General features: G+C 36.2%; 1 protein-coding gene across 16 annotated transcripts in view; it reads left to right on the plus strand.

The window, feature by feature from the left end:
* RALGAPA1 (Ral GTPase activating protein catalytic alpha subunit 1) overlaps nucleotides 1-22,813 on the plus strand; it is a 231,707-nt gene that overhangs the window by 40,770 nt on the left and 168,124 nt on the right. For all 16 annotated transcript variants that reach the window (XM_021099156.1, XM_021099149.1, XM_021099150.1 and 13 more), the window contains exons 4-10: nucleotides 4,934-4,991; nucleotides 12,260-12,303; nucleotides 13,672-13,849; nucleotides 15,864-15,979; nucleotides 16,984-17,122; nucleotides 18,175-18,383; nucleotides 20,518-20,757. In XM_021099156.1, coding sequence (XP_020954815.1) covers nucleotides 4,934-4,991; nucleotides 12,260-12,303; nucleotides 13,672-13,849; nucleotides 15,864-15,979; nucleotides 16,984-17,122; nucleotides 18,175-18,383; nucleotides 20,518-20,757 — 984 coding nt within the window. The remainder of the gene's footprint in view (nucleotides 1-4,933; nucleotides 4,992-12,259; nucleotides 12,304-13,671; nucleotides 13,850-15,863; nucleotides 15,980-16,983; nucleotides 17,123-18,174; nucleotides 18,384-20,517; nucleotides 20,758-22,813) is intronic.

Consider the following 22,813-nt stretch of genomic DNA (forward strand, 5'->3'; position numbering starts at 1 on the left):
CACACAAATATGCTACCAAAACCAGGGATCATGCAAAGAGGAGGGTACAGGTGCAGGATACTGAAGGTGCATTTTAATTAAGAGACCAGCAACTTAAAACAATCTTGTATATATATAGAGTCCTGTATCAAAACCTCTTAGTAACTGCAAACCAAACATCTGCAATAGCTAGACACACAAATAAGAAAAAGCAATCCAAACACAATAGTAAAGATAGTCATCAAACCACAAGAGAAGAGAAGAAGGGAAGAGAAAGGAGCAATAAAAACAAATCCAAAACAATTAACAAAATGTCAATAAGAACATACATATTAATAATTACCTTAAATGTAAATGGACTAAATGCTTCAACCAAAAGATAGAGACTGGCTGAATGGATACAAACACAAGACCCATATATATGCTGTCTTCAAAAGACCCATTTCACATCTAGGGACAAATACAAACTGAAAGGGAGGAGTTCCTGTAGCTCAGCAGTAATGAACCCAACTAGTATCCATGAAGATGAGGGTTTGATCCCTGGCTTTGCTTAGTGAGTTAAGTATCTGGTGTTGCCATGAACTATGGTATAGGTTGCAGACATGGCTTGGATCCTGAGTTGCTGTGGCTATGGGTTAGACTGGTAGCTGCAGCTCCAATTCAACTTCCATGTGCTAGACATGGGGCCCTAAAAAGCAAAAAAAAAAAAAGGGGGGGGGGGAATGGAAGAAAATACTCTATGCAAATGGAAATCAAAAGAATACTGGAGTAGCAGTACTCATATCAGACAAAAATCAGCCTTGAAGAATGTTAACAAGAGTCAAAGAAGGACATTACATAATGATCAAAGGACCAATCCAAAAAGTAGATATAACAATTGTAAATATATATATATAAGTATAGGAACACCTCAATATGTAAGGCAATTGCTCATAGCCTCAAAAGGAGAAATTGACAACACCACAATAATAGGGACTTAAACACCCTACTCATAGTAATGGACACATCATCCAGACAAAAAAATCAGCAAGGAAATACAGGCCTAAAATGATGGGTTAGACCAGCATCTGGGGTTGCTTTGAGCTGTGGTGTAGGCCGCAGACATGACTTGGCTCTGACATTGCTATAGCTGTGGCGTAGGCCAGCGGCTACAGCTCTTGGTTCATCTCCTAGCCTGGGAGCTTCTATATGCCATGGGTGTGGGCCTGAAAAAAAAAAAAAAGAGGCAAATAGCAACAAAGACACAAAAATCCTAAACTTCTCAGATGCAGCAAAAGCAGTTTTGAGAGGGAAGTTCATAGTAATACAAGCCTACCTTATGAAAGAAGAAAAATCTCAAATAAACAACCTAAGTGTACAACTAAAGCAACTAGAGAAAGAAGAAACAAAACCTAAAGTTAGCAGAAAGAAACAAATTGTAAAGATCAGAGCAGGGAAAAAACAAAATAGAAATGAAGAAGACCATAGAAAAGATAAGTGAAACTAAAAGCTGGTTCTTTAAAAAGATCAACAAAATTAATAAACCCTTAGCCAGACTCATCAAGAAAAAAAGGGAGTTCCCATCATGGTGCAGCAGAAATGAATCGACTAGGAACCATGAGGTTGTGGGTTCGATCCCTTGCTCTGCTCAGTGAGTTAAGGATCTGGCATTTCTGTGAGCTGTGGTGTGGTTTGCAGACCAGCATCAGCTTGGATCTGGCATTGTTGTGGCTGTGGCGTAGGCCAGTGACTACTGTTCTGATTAGATCCCTAGCCTGGGAACCTCCATATGCCACAGGTGTGGCCCTAAAAAGACAAGAGACAAAAACAAACAAACAAACAAACCAAAAAAACAAAAAAAGGGACTCAAATAAATAAAATTAGAATGAAAAAGAAGTTACAACAGCTATCACAGAAATACAAAGGATCATAAGAGACTACTACAAGAAACCATATGCCAATAAAATGGACAACCTTGAAGAAATGGACAAATTCTTAGGTAATCTTGTAAGACTAAATCAGGAAGAAATCAAAAAATGAATGGACCAATCACAAGTACTGAAATTGAAATTATGATTAAAAACTCCCAACAAACAGAAGTCCAGGATCAGATGGCTTCAAAGGGGAATTTTATCAAACATTTAGGGAAGAGTTGAGTTAATGCATATCCTTCTGAAAGTCTTCCAAAAACTTGCAGAAGAAGGAGCACTCCTGAACTCATTCTGTGAGGCTACCATCACCCTGATATCAAAACCAGACAAAGATACCATGAAAAAAGAAAATTACAAGCCAATATCACTGATGAAAATAGATGCAAAAATCCTAAACAAAATACTAGAAAACCGAATCCACCAGTACATTAAAAGGATCACACACCATGATCAAGTGAGATTTATCCCAGGGATGCAAGGGTTTTTCAGTATTCACAAATCAATCAGTGTGATACACCACATTAACAAACTGAAGAATAAAAACTAATTTGATTTTCTCAATAGATGCAGTAAAACCTGTTGACAAAATCTAGCACACATTTCTGATAAAAAAGGAAGTGGGCATAAAGGGAACCTACTTCAGCATAATAAAAGACATGTATGAGCCCAGCAGCTAACATCATTCTCAGTGGTGAAAAGCTGATAGAATTCCCCCCCAGATAGGAACAAGACAAGGATGTCTGCTCTTGCCATTTCTGTTCAGTATAGTTTTGGAAGTCCTAGCTACAGCAGTCAGAGAAGAAAAAGAAATGAAGGGAATCTAAATAGGAAAGAGAAGTGAAACTATCACTGTTTGCAGATGACGTGATACTATACCTAGAAAATCCTAAAGTTGCTTCCAAAAAACTGTTAAAGCTCATAAATGAATTTGATAAAGTTGCAGGATACAAATACATAGGAATCAACTGCATTTCTTTATACTAACAATGAAAAATCAGAAGGAGAAGTTAGAGAAACAATCCCATCACATCAAAAAGAATAAAATACCTAGGAATAAACCTACCTAAGGAGGCAGAAGACATGGACTCTGAAAACTATAAGATGCTGATGAAAGAAATCAAAGGTGGATAAACCATGCTCTTGGATTGAAAGAATCAGTATTGTCCAAATGACTACACTGTGGTCACCTAATCTATGACAGAGGAGGCAAGAATATAAACGGATAAAAGACAGTCCCTTAAATAAGTGGTGCTGGGAAAACTGGACAGCTACATGCAAAAGAATAAAATTAGAACACTTCTTAACACCATAAACAAAAGTAAATTCAAAATGGATTAAAGACGTAAATAGAAGTCCAGGTACTATAAAACTCTTAGAGGAAAACAGAGGCCAAACACTCTCTGACATAAACTGCAGCAGTATCTTCTCAGCTCTTCCCCCTAGAGTAATGACAATAAAAACAAAAATAAACAAATGGAACCCAATTAAAGTTAAAAGTTTTTGCACAGCAAAGGAAACCCTAAACAAAATGAAAAGACAACCCATAGGATGGGTTGCAAATGAAGCAACTAACAAGAGCTTAGTCTCCAAAGTACATACACTTCCTGCAGCTCAGTATCAAAAAACAAAACAAAACAACCCCCTCAATAAATAGGCAGAAGATCTAAACAGTTCTCCAAAGAAGAAATACAGATGGCAAAAAAACACATGAAAAGATGCTAAATGTCAATAATTATTAGAGAAATGCAAATCGAAACAACTATGAGGTACCACTTTATTTATTTATTTATTTTTGGTCTTTCTGCCATTTTCTTGGGCCGCTCCCGCGGCATATGGAGGTTCCCAGGCTAGGGGTCGAATCGGAGCTGTTGCTGCTGGCCTACTCCAGGGCCACAGCAATGTGGGATCCGAGTCGCATCTGTGACCTACACCACAGCTCATGGCAATGCCAGATCGCCAACCCACTGAGCAAGGGCAGGGACCGAACCCGCAACCTCATGGTTCCTAGTCGGATTCGTTAACCACTGCGCCACGACGTGAACTCCTGAGGTACCACTTTACACCAGCCAGAATTGCCATCAAGAAAAAGTCTACAAACGATAAATATTGGAGAAGGAGTGGAGAAAAGGGAACCCTCTTACACTGTTGGTGGGAATGTAGATTGGTACAACCACTGTGGAATACAGTATGGAGGTTCCCCAAAACACTAAAAATAGAATTACCGTATGATTCAGCTGGGCATCTGTCTGGAGAAAACCATGACTGGAAAAGATACATGTACCCCAGTATTCATTGCAGCACTATATACAATAGCCAAGACATGGAAAACCTAAATATCCATTGATACAGAAGTGGCCTACAGAAGTGGCCAAAGAAGATGTATATACAGGGGAATATTACTCAGCCATAAGAATGAATGAAATAATGGCATTTGCAGCAACATGGATGGACCTAGAAATAATCATACTAAATGAAGTTAGACAGAGACAAACATCATATGCTATCACTTATATGTGGAATCTAAAAAAAGGACGCAATGAACTTACTTGCAGAACAGAAACAGACTCACATATTTTAAAAAACTTAGGGTTACCAAAAGGGACAGGTGTGTGTGGGGGGTGGACTGGCAGTTTATGATGGAAATGTTCTAAAATTAAGATTGTGATGATGGTTGTACAACTATAAATATAATTAAAGTCATCGAATAAAAATTTAAAAATGTAAAAATAGTATTTAATCACTAAGGGGAAATATACTTTTCACATCATTATAAAAGATAAATTTCATTAATTTTCTGTTCTCAGTCTTTGCCAGTATAGCATATTGTTGTCTGGAGTTTTCAAATATTGGTCAGTATGGCAGTGCTGAAATAGTGCCAGTACCATCAGATTAGCTCAAAGACTATTTTGTATTTGTAACAATATCTTTTATGTAAGAAACACTTAAAGGGTTAGTCTAAGCTCTTTGTTTAATTTTTCACATTGCTCAAGATATGGAATTGTTACTTGCTTTTCATACTTTACTTTATTCATATTGATTTTTAGAAAATTTTACAACTTCTTCCAGAAAGAATTCATCAGCGATGGCAGTTTCATAGTATTGGTAAGTAATTTAAATATGTACTTCATATTTGAAATAAATGATCGTATGTGAAAATACTCTTTAATTGGTTGATCATCATTTGAAATGTGTTCATTGTTTATACTTTAGTGAAAACAAAATAAAGAGTACAGAGGTGTACTCACCAGGAATATAAGATAAAAACATACACAAAGAATTTTTAGTCAGAGACATATTAAATTTCTTAGATCTACTTGTTCATTTACTCTGAAAATGTTAGCAGTGATAAAGCTATTTAGCCAAAAAAGTAAAAATAAAACCAGACTTGAGTATCAGAATAAACATTCAGTAAATCAAAAATGGAAAAGGAAATGCAAAGTGCCAATTAGAGCAGAAGCCGTGGCCTCCAGGCTTCAAAGCAGGCAGTGTCAGCTGGCTGCTTGCTCCATTAAAAAAAAGGAGGGAAGTGGACTTAAACTTACCTGCTTGAAGAGCCAAAGTATAGCTTCTAAGATCATGAAATGAAATTGAAAAGAAAAAAAAAATAGTGCTATTATGGATTACTGTGAGAGACCCAGTAGGCAGGTGGTCACTGACTTTCTCCTACTAGGAGCTAAACCAAGATGCTTGCAGGCTGGGAGTCTGGTTCTTTAATAGTCACAGCATTACCATAGGCCTCTTGAGCTCTCAAGACATTTTCCCCCCTCACATGAAAAAGGAATCTGCAGGTAGGCAATTGCTGGCTTTGGTTCAGTGTTGCAGTAATGTCAGGGCTGATTGCTAGTAATTCTCATGGTCCTTCTCTTATAAACATACAAATGGCCACCATATCTACATTGTTCAAGTAGAATATTTTATGCTTTATATTCTTTTATAATTATTGTATTGTTTTTGTCTTTAAAAAGTATCATAGATTTATTTAGACCCTATATTTCTTTTTTTCTTTCCTTTTTTTGTGGTTTTTAGGGCTGTGCCCATGGCATATGGAGGTTCCCAGGCTAGGGGTAAAATCAGAGCTGCAGCTGCTAGCCATAGCCACAGCAACACCAGATCCGAGCCACATCTGTGACCTACACCACAGCTCATGGCAATGCTGGATCCTTAACCCAAAGTGAGGCCAGGGATTGAACCCACATCCTTATAGATACTAGTCGGGTTCGTAATCCTCTGACCCACAATTGGAACTCCAATAAAACCTTTTAGAATCAATTTTTTAGATAAAGCTCAAGACTAAAAATGATTTACCATTACTATATAAAGAACTCTTGTAACTCAATAATACAAGTCAGTTTTTTAAATAGGCAAAATACCTGCATAGGTATCTGGATGGAAATCTGCATAGATATCATACCAGAGAAGACATAGGAATTGCTAATAAGCATATGGTAAGGTGCTCAATGGGATCGTGAAATCCTGTTTTTTCATTTCATAGTCATAAAAATGTCCTTGAAGGTTATCTATGAAGAACCTCTTTTTGAGACATCTCAACTTCTCAAGTTTAATGTATTTCCTGAGGAAAGTAGTCATCAATCTCTAAATGACCTTTGGGCTATCTAGTTGTCATGATTAATAATATCCCTATAAATGTCCAATTTGAGAAGATGCATAAATGGTCATTTTTCTTTGTCACTCAGAAGAAAGAAAATTAAAACTTTGTTTCTTTTTTCTGTTTTTTTTTCTTTTTAGGGCCGCACCCACGGCATATGGAAGTTCCAGCCTAGGGGTCGAATCGGAGCTATAGCTGCCAGTCTGTGCCACAGCCACACAAGAATCCTAGCTGCATCTTCGAGCTACACTACAGCTCATGGCAATGCCAGATCCTTAACCCACTGAGTGAGGCCAGGGATCGAACCCACATTCTCATGGATCCTAGTTGGGCTTGTTAACTGTTGAGCCCTGAAGGGAACTCCCTGTTTCCTTTCTTTTTTGTCTTGTGCATATGGTGAAACAAATCAGTGACTAGTTTTTTTAAGTAACTTTTTTGAAGTATAGTTAGATAAAAATCATTTATTTAAATAATTCATTAAATTTTAGTACATATTTAGAATCATCACTGTCCAGTTTTATTTTTGTTTTTTTCCATTTTTGGTTGCCCCACGGCATAGCAAGTTCCAGGCCAGGGATCAGACCCGAACCACACTTGCAATCTATGCCACAGCTAACAGTGCTGGATCTTTTAACGCACTGTGCCAGGCTGGGGATTGAACTTGCATCCTGGCACTGCAGAGATGCTGCCAACCCCATTGTGCCACAGCAGCAACTCCCACAGCCTAGTTTTGGGACATTTCTATCAGTCTAAAAATTTCCTTTTAGTCCATTTACAGTTAGTTGCCTTTCCCACTACCAGTCTGCTTTCTGTCTTCAGTAAATTTGCCTTTTTGGGTATTTCATGTCAGTGAAACCATATAATTTGCACTAGTTTACATCTGGATTCTTTCACTTAACGTTTTTAAAAATTTACCTCTGTTAGAATATATCAGCATTTCTTTTCATTTCTGTATTGTATTCCATTGTCTGAATAGACCATATTTTATTTACTTACAAATTAACGGTCATTTATATTGTTTCAAGTTTATTGTAACTTGTTTATTCTATTTGTTTTAGTCTAGATTCCTTTTGGTTTTTCTACATATAGGATCATGCCAAATGCAGATTTAGTGTAACTTTTTTTGAATGGCTGCACCCACGGCGTATGGAAGTTCCTGTGACAGGGTTTGAATCTGAGCCACATTAATGACCTAGGCTGCTATTGCAGCAGTGCCAGATCTTTTAACACACTGCACTGGGCTGGGGATTGAACCTGCATCTCTGTAGTAGCCCTAGCCACTGCAGTAGGATTCTTAATCCACTGCACTACAGCAGGAACACCTAGTTTTACTTTTTAATTTCCAATCTAGTGCCTTTAATTTCTTCTTCTTTTTTTTTTTTTTTTTTTGTTTTGTTTTGTTTTGTTTCTTGCTCCTCTAGCACAGTGTTGAATAAAAGTAGATATCCCTACACTATTCCTGGTGGAAAAGAGCCATTCAGTCTCTCACCATTGTATATGGTGTTAGCTGTTTTCATAGATGCCATTTATTAAGTTGAAGAAGTTCTGTTCTATCTTGTTTTGTTGAGAGGTTTTGTTTTGTTTTGTTTTTAGTTTTTTGTTTTTTTTTTTTTTGGTCACACCCATGGCATGTGGAGGTTCCTGGGCCAGGGTTCGAATCTGTGCCAGAGTTGCTACCTGCACCACAGCTGTGGCAACACCAGATCCTTAACCTGCTGTGCCACAAGTGAACTTCTTTGTTGAGGGTTTTATTATTATTTATTTATTTATTTATTTATTTTGTCTTTTCGCCTTTTCTAGGGCCACTCCTGCAGCACATGGAGGTTCCCAGGCTAGGGGTCTAATCAGAGCTGTAGCTGCCGGCCTACGCCAGAGCCACAGCAACATGGGATCTGAGCCGCATCTGGAACCTACACCACAGCTCACGGCAGTGCCGGATCTTTAATCTACTGAGCAAGGCCAGGGACTGAACCCGCAACCTCATGGTTCCTAGTTGGATTTGTTAACCACTGTGCCACGAAGGGAACTCCTGCTGAGGGTTTTAAATCATGCATGGGCATTGTATTCTGTCAGGTGCTTTTTCTGCATCTATTGACATGATCATAGTCAGCATTATTGATGTCTGTCATTTATTCAGTTAATTTGTGTACTTGACAAATTGCATTTCAAATGTTAAACCAACTTTGCATCCCTGAGATAAATCCTACTTGGTTACTGTTTATAGTCCTTTTAAATATATTGTTAAATTCAGTGTGCTAAGAATTGATTAAAGATTTTGGCCTCAGTGTTTATGAGGAATATTGAACACTGTGTTCTCTTTGTGAGGTCTTTATCTGAATTTATTATCAACATAATAATAGTCACATACATAGATTGAGAAATGTTCCCTCCTTTGTTTTTTGGAAGCGTTTGTCAACAATTGATATTACTTCTTTTAAAAATATTTAATAGAATTTAAAAGGAAATCCATTTGGAGTTGGGCTTTTCTTTGTGAGATTTGTTTTTGTTCTTAATTTTTTTTTTTTTTTTTTTTTTTTTTTTTTTTGTCTTTTGTCTTTTGTCTTTTGTTGTTGTTGTTGTTGCTATTTCTTGGGCCGCTCCCGCGGCATATGGAGGTTCCCAGGCTAGGGGTTGAATCGGAGCTGTAGCCACCAGCCTACGCCAGAGCCACAGCAACGCGTGATCCGAGCCGCGTCTGCAACCTACACCACAGCTCACGGCAACGCTGGATCGTTAACCCACTGAGCAAGGGCAGGGACCGAACCTGCAACCTCATGGTTCCTAGTCGGATTCGTTAACCACTGCGCCACGACGGGAACTCCTGTTCTTAATTTTTTTGTCTGCACTCATGGCATATGGAAATTTCCAGGCCAGGGATTGAATCCGAGCCACAGTTGCAACCTATGCCACAGCTGTGGCAACACCAGATGTTTAACCACCATACTGGGCCAGAGATTGAACCTGAATCCCATTGATACAGAGATGCCACAGATCCCATTGTACCACAGCGACACCTCCTTGTAGGGACTTTTTAATGTTGCCCAATAAGTTTATCCTAAAATTTACATGGAAAATCAAAGCCAGAGCAATTTGAAAGAATACCAATGGAAGAGGGAAGATGTTGTTGTTGTTGGATATTACCACACCCAATAACAAGATTATAAAGTTATAATAATTAGGACAAGAATTCCCTGGTGGTGCAGCAGGTTAAGGATCCAGCATTGTCACTGCTGTGGCTTTGGTCCCAGCTGTGGCACACGTTTGATACCTGGTCTGGGAACTTTTGCAAGCTGCAGGTGTGCCCCCCCCCTCCAAAAAAAATTGAGACAGTATCATTGGTATAGCAGGCATGGACAAGAAGACTAATGGAAGAAGACATTGGAGTTCCCATCGTAGCTCAGTGGTTAACGAATCCGACCAGGAATCATGAGGTTGCGAGTTCAATCCCTGGCCTTGCTCAGTGGGTTAAGGATCCGGTGTTGCTGTGAGCTGTAGTGCAGGTCGCAGATGAGGCTCTGATCCCAAGTTGCTGTGGCTGTGGCCTAGGCCAGCAGCTACAGTTCTGATTAGACCCCTAGCCTGGGAACCTCCGTATGCCGCAGGTGCAGCCCTAGAAAAGGCAAAAAAAGACAAAAAAAAAAAAAAAAAAAAAAAAAAAAAAGACGACATTGAGGCTGGCCAGAGACCTCTGCTCATATATGGGAACACGCAGATATGATTGAGACAATATTTTATTTCATAATAAAACCTGAATGTCTGCTACAATTGGTTATCCACTTGGGGAGGGAAAATTCTTTTAATTGCTACACACAGAAATACATTTCTGATGGATTTCAGGACTTAAATGTGAAATATAATACTTTAAAACTTTTTGAAGAGACTATTTGTTTTATCTTCATAACTTCAGGGTATGCAAGTTTTTCTTTAGACATAGTAAGTACACATAATGAAAAACGCTGGTGATTACATTGAAATTGAAAACTTCTGTACATCAGACAGTACCACATTCCCAGTCAGCGAAAACATGGCTGAGTTGTTTGGGAGAATTCATTTCTAATTCATAGAACTTACATAGCATTAATAACCAATAAATAAAAGGAACTCTTATATTAAACAAAAGAAAATAACCCAGTTGGAAAATACACAAAGGATATGACTGGCAATTTACAGAAACTTGAATGGCCAAATGAAAAGATACTCACATATGCTTCTAGTGTTAATTTTCTCGGCTACTTTGGAGGGACTTTTTCAGTATCTAGTAAAGTTAAAAGTGTTTAATTTCATTCCTATTTACATATTCTGGGGAAGCTCCCATGTATGAGACAATCATGAACATGAACATTTATTATAGTATTATTAGGAATAACAAAAGTTTGAAAACAAGTCCAATGTCCTAATGTAAAGAGAGTCAGTAAAGAAGGTGAATATAATGGAACAGTATACAGTAGTTAAGATGAATTAACTAGATATACACTACTGTATATAAAATGAACAACTAGAATTGCCTGTATAGGAGAGGAAACTACATTCACTATCTTGTAATAACCTATAATGGAAAAAAATCTTAAAGTATGTATATGCACATACATATATATAAATGAATGTATTACAAACACTTTGCTGTTCAGTTGAAAATAATATTATAAACCAACTATACTTCAATTAAGAAAATAAATGCGCAAAAAGTGAATTAATTAGAGCTACATGGATCAGTAAAGATAAATTTCAGAAGCTAATGTTGGATGTGAAATTCAACTGCTAAAATTACTTGTATAATAACACCTTATATAAAATTTTGAAATACATGTTTTTACTATTTATTAAACTTTGAACTTTCTCAGATTTGATTAGTTTTCCATTTATGTTCTTTTTCTATTCCAGGATCCAACCTATGATACCACACTGCATTTAGCATAAATAGATATTTTAGGAGAGCTGATTAAGGACTAGGCTTTAAATAGTATTGTTTTATAAACTTAAATTTGTTCCCTCACAAATAATGGAATTGCAAATAAATCAACGGTTTGTTGAAATATTAAAGCTTATTTTTGTATGACAAGTACAACTTAAGCAAATAAAATTACAGGCTTGATCATTATATATATGTATTTCATATGGATTCATAGGAGGCTTCAGTGATACTTGTACCATTATATAAAACATTGTAGATAATGTAAATAAATGAACTTTTGAAATTATAAGACACAGGACTCTGTTTATATTTGTTCAGACCAAATTATGGGCCTCTGCATGTCCTTGAATGTTATTTCATTATTTTATTGTAGATTTGAAATACCATGTAATTGAAAAGGAAAAGGAATATTAAAGATGCTTTTCAGAATTAAAAAAAAAGTTAGTACCATGCAAATATGTGTTAGGAAATATTAGAGTTACAGATTTTCATGTGGTTAAACTAAATGGAAGTTTTCTACCATGGTTTTTATTTGTATCAGTGATGGAGAAAGTATTTAATTATTTTCTTAGTCTAAGGGATGTATAGACTATTGTCTTAAATGTATTTTGGGTTTAGGGTTTGTTTTGGTAGGATAAATCATGTTTAATTGCAATAAACCATTTTTTGAAAGGTGGCTTTTTATATGCCCTCTGGTCCAAAGATTATGGTCAGAGGGATATTAAGTCACCAAGAATAATTTGGAGGTTGCCAAGGACTTGTTTTAAAGTATTTTCAAGTCTGACTGAGAACTCTTGACATGTAGAAACAGACAAGAAGATATGAATGTTTAAAATCATGTTTTCTTTTCAGGATTAATTTTAAAGAAACTGCTGCACACAGGAAACTCCTTGAAGGTATAATATAATTTTATTTCTTTCCTATGGTTTTTAAAAACTGAGTAAAACATGTAGTCAACTGCTCCACTTTCCTACATCAATTTTTCCCTAAAGAATCTTGACTTATCTGCAGTTCCTTAATTAAAATGAGTTCACTGCATAAACTCATTCAGCAGAAATACAGCCGGCTCTCTGTATCTTTGGGCGTCACCATCCACGCCATTCTTTTTAAGGAACCTGAGCACCTGCTGATTTTGATACTTTCACTGGAGGAAGTCCTAGAACCTCTACCCTGTAGATACCAAGGAACGATTGTACTTTGCTCTGTGGTCCCCAGAAGATAAAAATTATTTAGTTATTCAGCAAATTATTCATTTTATCATAGCTATTGTTAAGTGTAGAGGGAAGTAGAACATCTATTAAAAATGTTGATTTTTGTTAGTTTGTTTTTTTTTTCTTTCTTTGTCATTATTTCATTGTGCTGTGGTAAGAGAAGCTACCCAGTCCAAAAACATCTTGCTGTAGGTTGGGTAAAATTTTCACATTGTAGGTACTTTTGATGTCAGGGCTTAGATATAGCAGTACAAAGGAATAAGCCTTCCTATATCTTTATTCTGTTTCTAACTAAATCATAAGAGTGGCAGCAGTTGAATAGCTTTGGCAGTAGCTGTTTGCAAAGATATAGTAAGGTAATATCCATAACTACCGATGAAGTTAGATTACTGAAGAACTTTGTGTTTTTCTTAGAGATTTGAATTTTCCTCTCTTTTATCCTATTCTCTTCCTGGGAGGGCATCATCAGTGTAAATATTTATTGTCTTCTGAGTCTTATGTTCTAGTTGCTTAGAATATAGTAAAAGGCCAGAATCCCGGCCTTGCCCCTTAGAAGCAAATAAAGTAAATGAGGTAATTTCACATTGATAAGCTTTTTTCTAAGTACAAGAGCATTGAGTTAGCAGAATACCAGGATCCCCATGACCATTCCTCCTTTTACCAAACTCATTAAAGCAAGGAACAGTTATTCCTCTTCTTGCTTCTTGGGTTAGAGTGGCGATGATGGGAAATAAACAAGAAGGAAATGAATTTGACTTTTTACAAATGGAAGTTATAGCATAAAGATTACCTGATGGCTTTAAGTAGTTAGAGGCCAAATTCATTTGTTCAAAGTAATTTATAAAATTATAAATTTAAATTTATAAATAATGAGGGCTCAATAAACTTATGGATATAACGTTTTTCCCTCCTCTCCTCCCTCTCTCTCCTTCCTTCCTTTTTTCCTTTCCTTTGCAAAGTATCCTTCTATAATCATTTCTAAAGCATTTTGGCCTTGGAAGGAAGAAAGTATTTCCATTTTAAATAAAAATACTGCTTTTCATTTTATTTTAGATTAGGCGGGAAGGTGTTCGTCTTTTCTTATTATGGTTACAAGCTCTTCAGAATAACTGTAGCAGAGAACAGCTTTGGATGTTTTCATGCTTAATCCCTGGCTTTTCAGCACCACAATCTGAATATGGACCTCGAACTTTAGATAATCTCATTAATCCTCCACTCAACCTTCAAGAAAGTAAGATTCATGAGATCTTTTCCATCATTGTTTGAAATATTTCTCGGTTGTTTGTTAATGTGTATTTTAAATATCTGTATGTTTATTAATTGGGAAATTATAGACCAAACTCAGAAGGAAAGGGTTGGTGGTTGCTAATTGAGGGTGTTGAAATGGGTGAAGGGGATCAAGAGGTACAAACTTCTAGTTGTAATTAAGTCATGGGGTTGTAGTGTACAGCACGGGGACTGTAGTCAGTAATAATTTATTGCAAATTTGAAAGTTGCTAAGAAAGTAAATTATAAAAGTTCTTATCACAAGAAAAACATTTTTTGTAACTTTGTATGGTGACAGATGGTAAATAAATATATTGGGGTGATTGTTTTGCAGTGCATACAAATATTGAATCATTACGTTATGTACCAAGAAACTAGTATGTCAGTTATACTTCAATAAAAAGTAAATAAATAAAAAATTTAAAAAACAAATAAAATGTAGGTTTTATCATCCAGGTATAATGTTCAGGAAATGATGTCACTAAAAAGATAGTTTGTTATTCACAGTTCCTAGGAGGAGGGGTTATGCCACACCAGGGAGGGTAGCCATACAGAAGCGGGGTCAGTTGGGGGTGGGGGCTTGCGGGGTAGGAGTGGGTATCATGGGCAGAAGTCTTTATTGTAGTTTCTGCAGGCAGGAATTTTTGAGGCAGGGTGAGCAGGCCAAGGACTGGCTAGTTTGGATCACATTAGCAGGCTCTGAGGCATAGGGGTTGTTTCTGATGGTCTGATACCTGACGTTAGGGGTCACCAGGTTAGGAGACTAGTAATCTTGAGTATGGAAGTCCAAAGGAGGTGGTAGATTGGGCTCTGGATTGTTTGGTTTGCATGTGAAGGGTGAACTCTTAGATCTGTAGATCAAGGTAGTAGAATCACTAGATCTAAGCCACGTCTGCGACTACACCTACTACAGTTCTTGGCAGTGCTGGATCCCCAACCCACTGAGCAGGGCAAGGGATTGAATCCACATCATCATGGATACTAGTTGGGTTCATTACCACTGAGCCACAGTGGGAACTCCCTGTAGTAGGTGTAGTCACTGACGTGGCTTAGATCTAGTGATTCTGTGACTGTGATGTAGGCCAGCAGCTCCAGTTTGACCCCTGCCTTGGAAACTTCCATATGTTTCCTGTGCGGCCCTATTTAAAAAAAGGAAGGAAGAAGGAAAGAAAACATGTTTAATACAGTCCATTTTTGCAATTATCTTTAATTTTGAATTTTCGTATATCACTTTGTATCCTTGATTTAATTTGGATGTGCGTTGAAGTACACATATGTTTTACTTTGTGTGAAGAGGGCTTAATCACTTAACTGATATTTACTAAGAAATAGTTTTAGGGACCTGCCTGTGCCAAACCATGTACTCACTGTGTTGCCTGGGAAAAATTTTAGAGAATTTATTTGGTTGTGGGTTGACTTTCATGAATTTGCTTTTGTTATAATCATTCTTTTTGAATATCTGAAAAATAAAAGTTTCTTATTTTACAATTGGACTTTTGTAATTAAGAAACTAAGATGCTAACTTTTCTTTCTTTTTGAGAGGTAAATAGTATTTCATCCTTTGAATAAAGGGCTATCTTAAAGAGTAAGTGTGGTCATTACCTAGAGTAATCAGATTGTCCTTTAGTTGATTAATAAGCACATTACTATTAATGTTTCTCATAGTGTACATTCTTAATCTGTTTTTTAAAATATCATGAACAGTTCTTTCTCAGATGAGATGTTATTCACTCTTAATTTCTGCATATTTCTCCACCCCTTTGTCACATTTCCTCAATCCAGGGGTTCATGAAACGGTCGATTATTAAAGTTTATGATTATTGTGATGGGCTGTCTGCATATTTATTTTGTTTCAATCATTAGAATGTTTTCAAGTAGGATTCTTTGCATATCAGTTTTGTAGTTAAATTTTGAGTCATATTATTGTATTATTATGTATGTTTTATAGTTGTACTAAACTGTTCTTTTATCTTTGATAGCTCAAGTCACTATAGAGGAAATTACTCCTCTTGTCCCCCCACAATCAGGAGATAAAGGACAGGAAGATCTTACCAGCTATTTTCTTGAAGCACTTTTAAAGTACATAGTAATTCAGGTATGTGTTATCTTCCTTGATATCACCTTTGTTATTCTGTGGGTAATTCATTTTCCCCTTCTTACCATTATTCTGTCATAGTCTTTGCCATAGAAAAAAACTGTTACTCCTCCTTAAGGAAAATAAGCAAGATAAGCAATATGCCGCCAGCAATGTATGAGACTTAAAGTTGCTTTATATCCTCACCAACAGTTGACATGGTCAGTCTGTAATTTTAGCTATTCTCTAGTTAGTGTATGGTAGTATCTCATTTTGGCCCAAGCTGGGCCTTTACTACCTCTCTACTTAGGATCTGCCTCACCCTACTGGGGTTTTCACACCCTGTCTTTTACAACTCTGTCTTCTCTTGTTTACTCCCCTCTATGCTTCATGGACAGTCCTCTTCTCTCTTAGGCTCTGAGTCTGCACTGGGCTACTGCCTCTTTTACATCCCTTCATGAATGCTTCCTATGGTCAAGCTCTGATTACCTGCACCTGACTGCCACTGTTTCATTCCTTCCCCCCACCTGCCTATTTGTAGGACCTTCTAGGCTGAATTATTCAGGAAGGGGGAAAGAGGAAAGAACATTAGCAGCTTTGTCAGTAGTAGAGCCAAGTTTTAAGTCAACTTTGACAGTTTTCCAGAGCACATTTTAACATATAAGAAATATAAAACAGAACATACACCGTTGACCCTTGAACATCATAATTATGCATAGATTTTTTCAGTAAATACAGTGGTACACAATCCATTCTTGGTGGAATCCTTGGATATGGAGGGCCAGCTGTGAAGTTACACATGAATTTTTGACTGCATGTAGAGTTAGTACCTCAGCCTCCAAGTTGTTCAAGTCAACTGTATATTGCATTTGCATGGTACTAGACCATTTTTCGTAAGTACAGAAATATATTTACATACACACATATTTAGCTTATTGCTTAAGTAACCTTTTACAAGCTTTTGTATAATGGCTAATAATTTCTTCTTTCTCCTGGAATTATACTAATTGTGTGTTTATTTTTAGGTAAAAAGTTTAGAATGGAAGAACAAAGAAAACCAAGAAAGGGGATTTTCATTTTTGTTTTCACATTTTAAGAAATATTACTTGCCTTATATTTTTCCAAACATCTGTAAAGAGAATAGTTTATATCATCCTGTCCTTGGTAGGTAGTCTTTGGAATTTTCTAAATGATCACACAAAAAAATAAAACATTCCTCAATGTAAAGTTAGCATTTGCCTCCTGAAGAAAATGGATAATATTTAATTTATGTTGATTAATTATAGATACTATGCCATGATTCATACTGAAAGTAGAATTTTATTAATAGAAAATTTTCATTGAGAGTGAAGAGATCTTTTCAAAACTTATTCTCTGGGTATCACTTCTTAGTGAAGTTAGTCCATCAGAAGTATTTGTGATTGTAAATTAAACTTAATTCTAATGTTTGGTGTGATCCTTAAACTATATTATAAAAAATTTTAAAAGTCCTGCAAGGTTTCAATTTTATATGTCTTGTTCATATTCTGTATAAATAAGTTCATTGTCACATATTTTGATTATATCTTGTCCATATTTAGTGACTGTGCTAAAACGTGTTTTGGAATCTTAAACCTATTACCACAGGGACAGATCTTGAATTAGACATAGACCTCTGCCATGTGTGGAAGGCATCAACAGCCTGTTTGTGGAATATTCCCCCCCACCCCTGCCCCAGCCTCCCTGTGGTTCATGGAATTCCTGGGCCAGGGATCAGATCTGAGCCGCAGTTGGAACCCACCTTTTTCCTATTTTAAGCTCCTCCAAGTTTAGGCAACTGACATGCAAAACCATTAGGGTTAGTAGAAATGATTTAAATTACCATTCTTAACTTTGGAAACAATATTTGCTTTAAAAATAATATTATTGTAAGAATTCTCATAGTTTGTAGGATGCCAAAGTATGTGTCTCAGACTTAATGGAAGTGAGCTCTCATTAATTTTGAGTGGTTCTAGACATTTCTTTGTACTTTTAATGATATTTTGCAAAAAGACATGTTTCCATATCAGCTATATATGCTTCAGCTAGATTCCATGCTACTATCTAGCAAATTGTTTTAAAATATACTATTTCTTGAACAAGAATATTATCATAGTATTTTCTCACATATTTAAAAATTCACATTTATCTAAGCATAATTCCTTTCGTATTTATTTTTTTCCTATTATTTTGCATAGATATCCCACAAATGAGACCAAAGCCACATTATGTCATGATAAAGAAGGATGCTGAAACCAATGAAGCAATTTATTGTACGAAGGAGCCTTTCATTAAGGCTCGAGTTATTGTCATTCGTTGGCTGGTTTCATTCTGGCTTGAGCCAAAGCCGCATACAGGACCTCATATTCCTGGGATGGAAGGTGAAGTCTTGCCAAAGAATATTCAGGTAATACACACATAAGCCAAGCTTGTTAAAATTAGCTTTAGAGATTTAAATGGCTTTACTGATTTGTCCACTGATTTCAGTTACCTTAGTTGTAGAACACATTTAAAACAAATAATAGTGATGTTTTCTTTGTATAAATGTCTTATAAATCCAAATTTTAACAATTATTATAGAACCAACAGTTTTTTTTTTTTTTTTTTTTTTTTTTTTTTTTTGCTATTTCTTGGGCCGCTCCCGCAGCATATGGAGGTTCCCAGGCTAGGGGTCGAATCGGAGCCATAGCCACCAGCCTACGCCAGAGCCACAGCAACGTGGGATCCGAGCCACGTCTGCAACCTACACCACAGCTCACGGCAACGCCAGATCCTTAACCCACTGAGCAAGGGCAGGGATTGAACCCGCAACCTCATGGTTCCTAGTCGGATTTGTTAACCACTGCGCCACGACGGGAACTCCCCAGTTTTCTTAATAAAACTAAAACTTGTAAGATATGGAAGATAATTTCAGTCATATATGTTTCAGCTTATTATTCCTATGTTTTATGTTAATTGTACAGTACTAAAAATATTCTGAATTGTGTAGATTCTTGCAGTTGGAAACAATTAGCAATCAAATGACTTTCATAGTTCTTTTTAGATCTAAATATTCACAGAATGCTGATTTAAAGTCCAGTTTCCATGTCATTTACCCTTTTTCTCCTAGAACACTGGAGTAAAGTTACACAGCTATACAATGGAGAAACTAATATTTGAAATTGTTATTTATAATGAAACACTTTACCTCTTTTTCACAATTCTTTTTCACTTTATCTTCCTCTCTGTGTTTTTTTTTTCTGAAATGTCATGTTACTGTATTTTTTAAAGTATTCTTATTTTTTTCTCAGATTTCCTTGTTTTAAAAATAGCTTATCTGTGTATATTTTTTATGCAGCTTCTTAAATCCTTAAAAAATTAAGTGGAGACATAAGGTGTATTCATTAGCATTCAGAAAATTTGACTTATATTCCTATAGTCTCTTATTTATCTGCAGCAGAGTATGATATGTTTCCCAAAAACTTTGTTCCAGGCTCTGTACAAAGAATTTATAAATGTAGAAACTCTCAAGCAGAACTATTTTTCTGATCCTAGAACTCAGTAAACTAAAAATCAGAATTTTTTATTAGGAAGGCATATTTGAGATCATTAGCATATTTACTTAATCCATCTTATTTTATAGATAACAAAACCAAGACCAAAAATTGAATAATGTACCAGAAAGTAATTGATCATACATGTCATACTATGGTAGTAATTTCTTTATTACTTACCTTAAAACGTTTACGTTTTCCTTAGACTGAGCCAAGGTTTTGCTTGTATGATTTTTGCCTATGATAAAATAGAATTGATTTTATACATTAAGACTTTATTGATGAACTTTATAGTCCATTGCTAAGGTATTTATTATTGAAGAGCTGAGCTGATTTCATCTGCATTATTCTTTTTTTTTTTGGTCTTTTTTTTTTTTTTTTGCCATTTCTAGGGCCGCTCCTACCGTATAAGGAGGTTTGCAGGCTAGGAGTCTGATTAGCTGTAGCCGCCGGCCTACGCTGCAGCCACAGCAACACGAGATCTGAGCCACATCTGCGACCTACACCACAGCTCACGGCAATGCTGGATCCTCAACCCACTGAGCAAGGCCAGGGATTGAACCCACAACCTCATGGTTCCTAGTCAGATTCGTTAACCACTGAGCCACGTCGGGAACTCCATCTGCATTATTCTTTTACCCAGTTTTAATTAGTAACTTGTTTGTACTGTAGACATACTGAAAAAATAAACTTTTTTTGTCTTAATTTTTATTTTATTATTTTTTAACTTAATGATTTTTATTTTTTCCATTATAGCTGGTTTACAGTGAAAAAATAAACTTAATTGAATAGAGGATTAGTATCACTATATCACTTAAACATTGAGTAATTCCATTACCATTTAATTATTTAGCATGGATATTTAACTGAAACTCTATGTCTACATTTTAAACTATGCTGTAAGTTACTTATGGAATGCTTTAGGTTTTGTCAGTATTTGCTATTTGAAGACAAAATACTGAGTTAAATGATTATGATATTCTCTCCTCCATACTGTTTTTATTTTAGAGAGCAGCTGCTAGTTTGGTATCCAGAGAAGAAAACAAAAATGATAATGCTGATAAAGCGGATAGAACTACAGAACCCGAACAGTCTCATTCCAACACAAGCACTCTCACGGAGCGAGAACCTAGCTCTTCTAGCCTCTGTAGTATTGATGAAGAACATCTTACAGACATTGAAATAGTCCGCAGAGTTTTTTCTTCAAAAAGAAGTAATGTAAACTTTGTTACAGAGATATTTCGTCAGGTAAAACACATCTCAGTACTTTTAATTTGTAATATAGACTTTTGTCTTTACTATTGAGGGTACTGACTTTTAGCTATTTAAAATTTATTCTTCACGGAAATGTTTATTTAAAGTTCATATTTATTTATTTATCTTTGCTTTGCTTTTTAGAGCCGCATTTACAGCATATGGGAGTTCCCAGGCTAGGAGTTCAGTTGGAACTGAAGCTGCCAGCCTATACCACAGCCACAGCAATGACAGGTCTGAGCCACATCTGGGACCTACACCACAGCTCATGACAGCACCGGATCCTTAACTCACTGAGCGAGGCCAGGGGTTGAACCCATATCCTCATGGATTCTAGTCGGATTCGTAACCTACTAAGCCACAATGGGAACTCCCATATTTAGTTTTTAATATTTATTACATCTAATCCTTTAATATTTTCTATTATTCCTATTTTTAGTTTATAATTACCTTCGTTTAATATTTATCTCCTCTGCCCCAATATTCCTTCTCTTAAAATAATGATCTTACTTACTCACTTTATGGTTTGAAACTTTTCTTCCCATCATTTGATTAATAAATTACAGTAAAAATATTTTATCTTTCATTCTGCAATCAATTAAAACCAGTTTGTGAAGGTAAGAAGTGATGTTTTCATTGTCTTTATCCTCCCCTCAGAAGGTGTATTGTCCTCTAAAGCATTCTGAAATTAAATTTGCTTAAGACGGATACTATTTGGGGATTAAACTTTTAAAAAAGAGGGAAAAAAAAAAGAATAAAGGATCCCTGGCCTTGCTCAGTGGGTTAAGGATCCGGTGTTGCCATGAGCTGTGATGTAGGATGCAGACATGGCTCGGATCCCACATTGCTGTGGCTGTGGCGTAGGCCAGCGGCTACAGCTCCAATTCAACCCCTAGCCTGGGAACCTCCATATGCCGCGGGAGCGGCCCTAGAAAAGGCAAAAAGACCGAAAAAAAAAAAAAAAGAAATAATCATAGACCAGCATGTTTTGTTTGTGTTTTCTCACTGAAGAAGGGAGCCTTAGCTACCAGTAAATCAGATACCATTGGCAAAGCCAATTATTAGAAAATTGTACCAGATTATCTTAAGCTGATTCCATTGAATATTTGATTTTTCTATCTCCTATTGTTTTAATTCTTCCTCCACATAGTTTTCTGGTTATGATGTAGTTTTATGGTCAAAGAACCATAAAACTGGAGATGACTTTGATACAGTTTTACCTACAGAAAGAAAATTTTCTGATCATATAGATTGTTGCCTGTGATAAAAATTTCCCTTATCAGTTAATACTTGATGTCTGATTATGAGTGGTACTTTTTTGTAGAGGGATGAGGAGTGATACATGGATTTGAATGTTCTGATCTGAGACGACTATTTCTCATTGTAAATGTATAAAATGACCTTCTGTTTTTTTTGCATCAGATTTTTAGCCATTATTAATATCAGTCTTTCCTCAAGATTCTTATTTAGTGTGTAGACAAAAATCACAATGGAGCCCTGTAAGGATATGCTCTGATCTTTAGTAGATTAATTCAGTCCCTTGGGATATAGTGTGGCAGTTTATTCAATAATGAAAAACTTAGCTCTGATTAATAAGCTTTTTTTTTAGAGCAGTTTTAGGTTCATAGCAGCAATGAGCAGAAAACAGTCTTCCCATACTAATTTATTTTTTATTGATATTGTGTTTCACCTTTTATTTTTATTTATTTTTTTCATGTCACAGTTCCCAGGCTAGGGGTCAAATCAGTGCTGAAGCTGCCAGCCTACACCACAGCCACAGCAATGTGGGATCTGAGTTGCATCTGCCACCTACACTGCAGCATGTGGCAACACTGGATCCTTAATCCATTGAGCAAGGCCAGGGATCAAACGTGCATCCTCGGGTTTTTAACCCACTGAGCCACAGTGGGAACTCCCCCATGCTGATTTTTTTTTAAGTTAATTTTTAAGTGTCTGAGAATAGAACTTTTCAGAGATTACTTGAATTTTGTTTTTGTTTTTGTTTTTAATTTATTTGAATCTTTTTAAGGAAGGCTGTAAATTGTTTTAG

This window comes from Sus scrofa, chromosome 7 (assembly GCF_000003025.6).
Source record: "Sus scrofa isolate TJ Tabasco breed Duroc chromosome 7, Sscrofa11.1, whole genome shotgun sequence".
In the NCBI taxonomy this organism is placed as follows: domain Eukaryota; kingdom Metazoa; phylum Chordata; class Mammalia; order Artiodactyla; family Suidae; genus Sus; species Sus scrofa.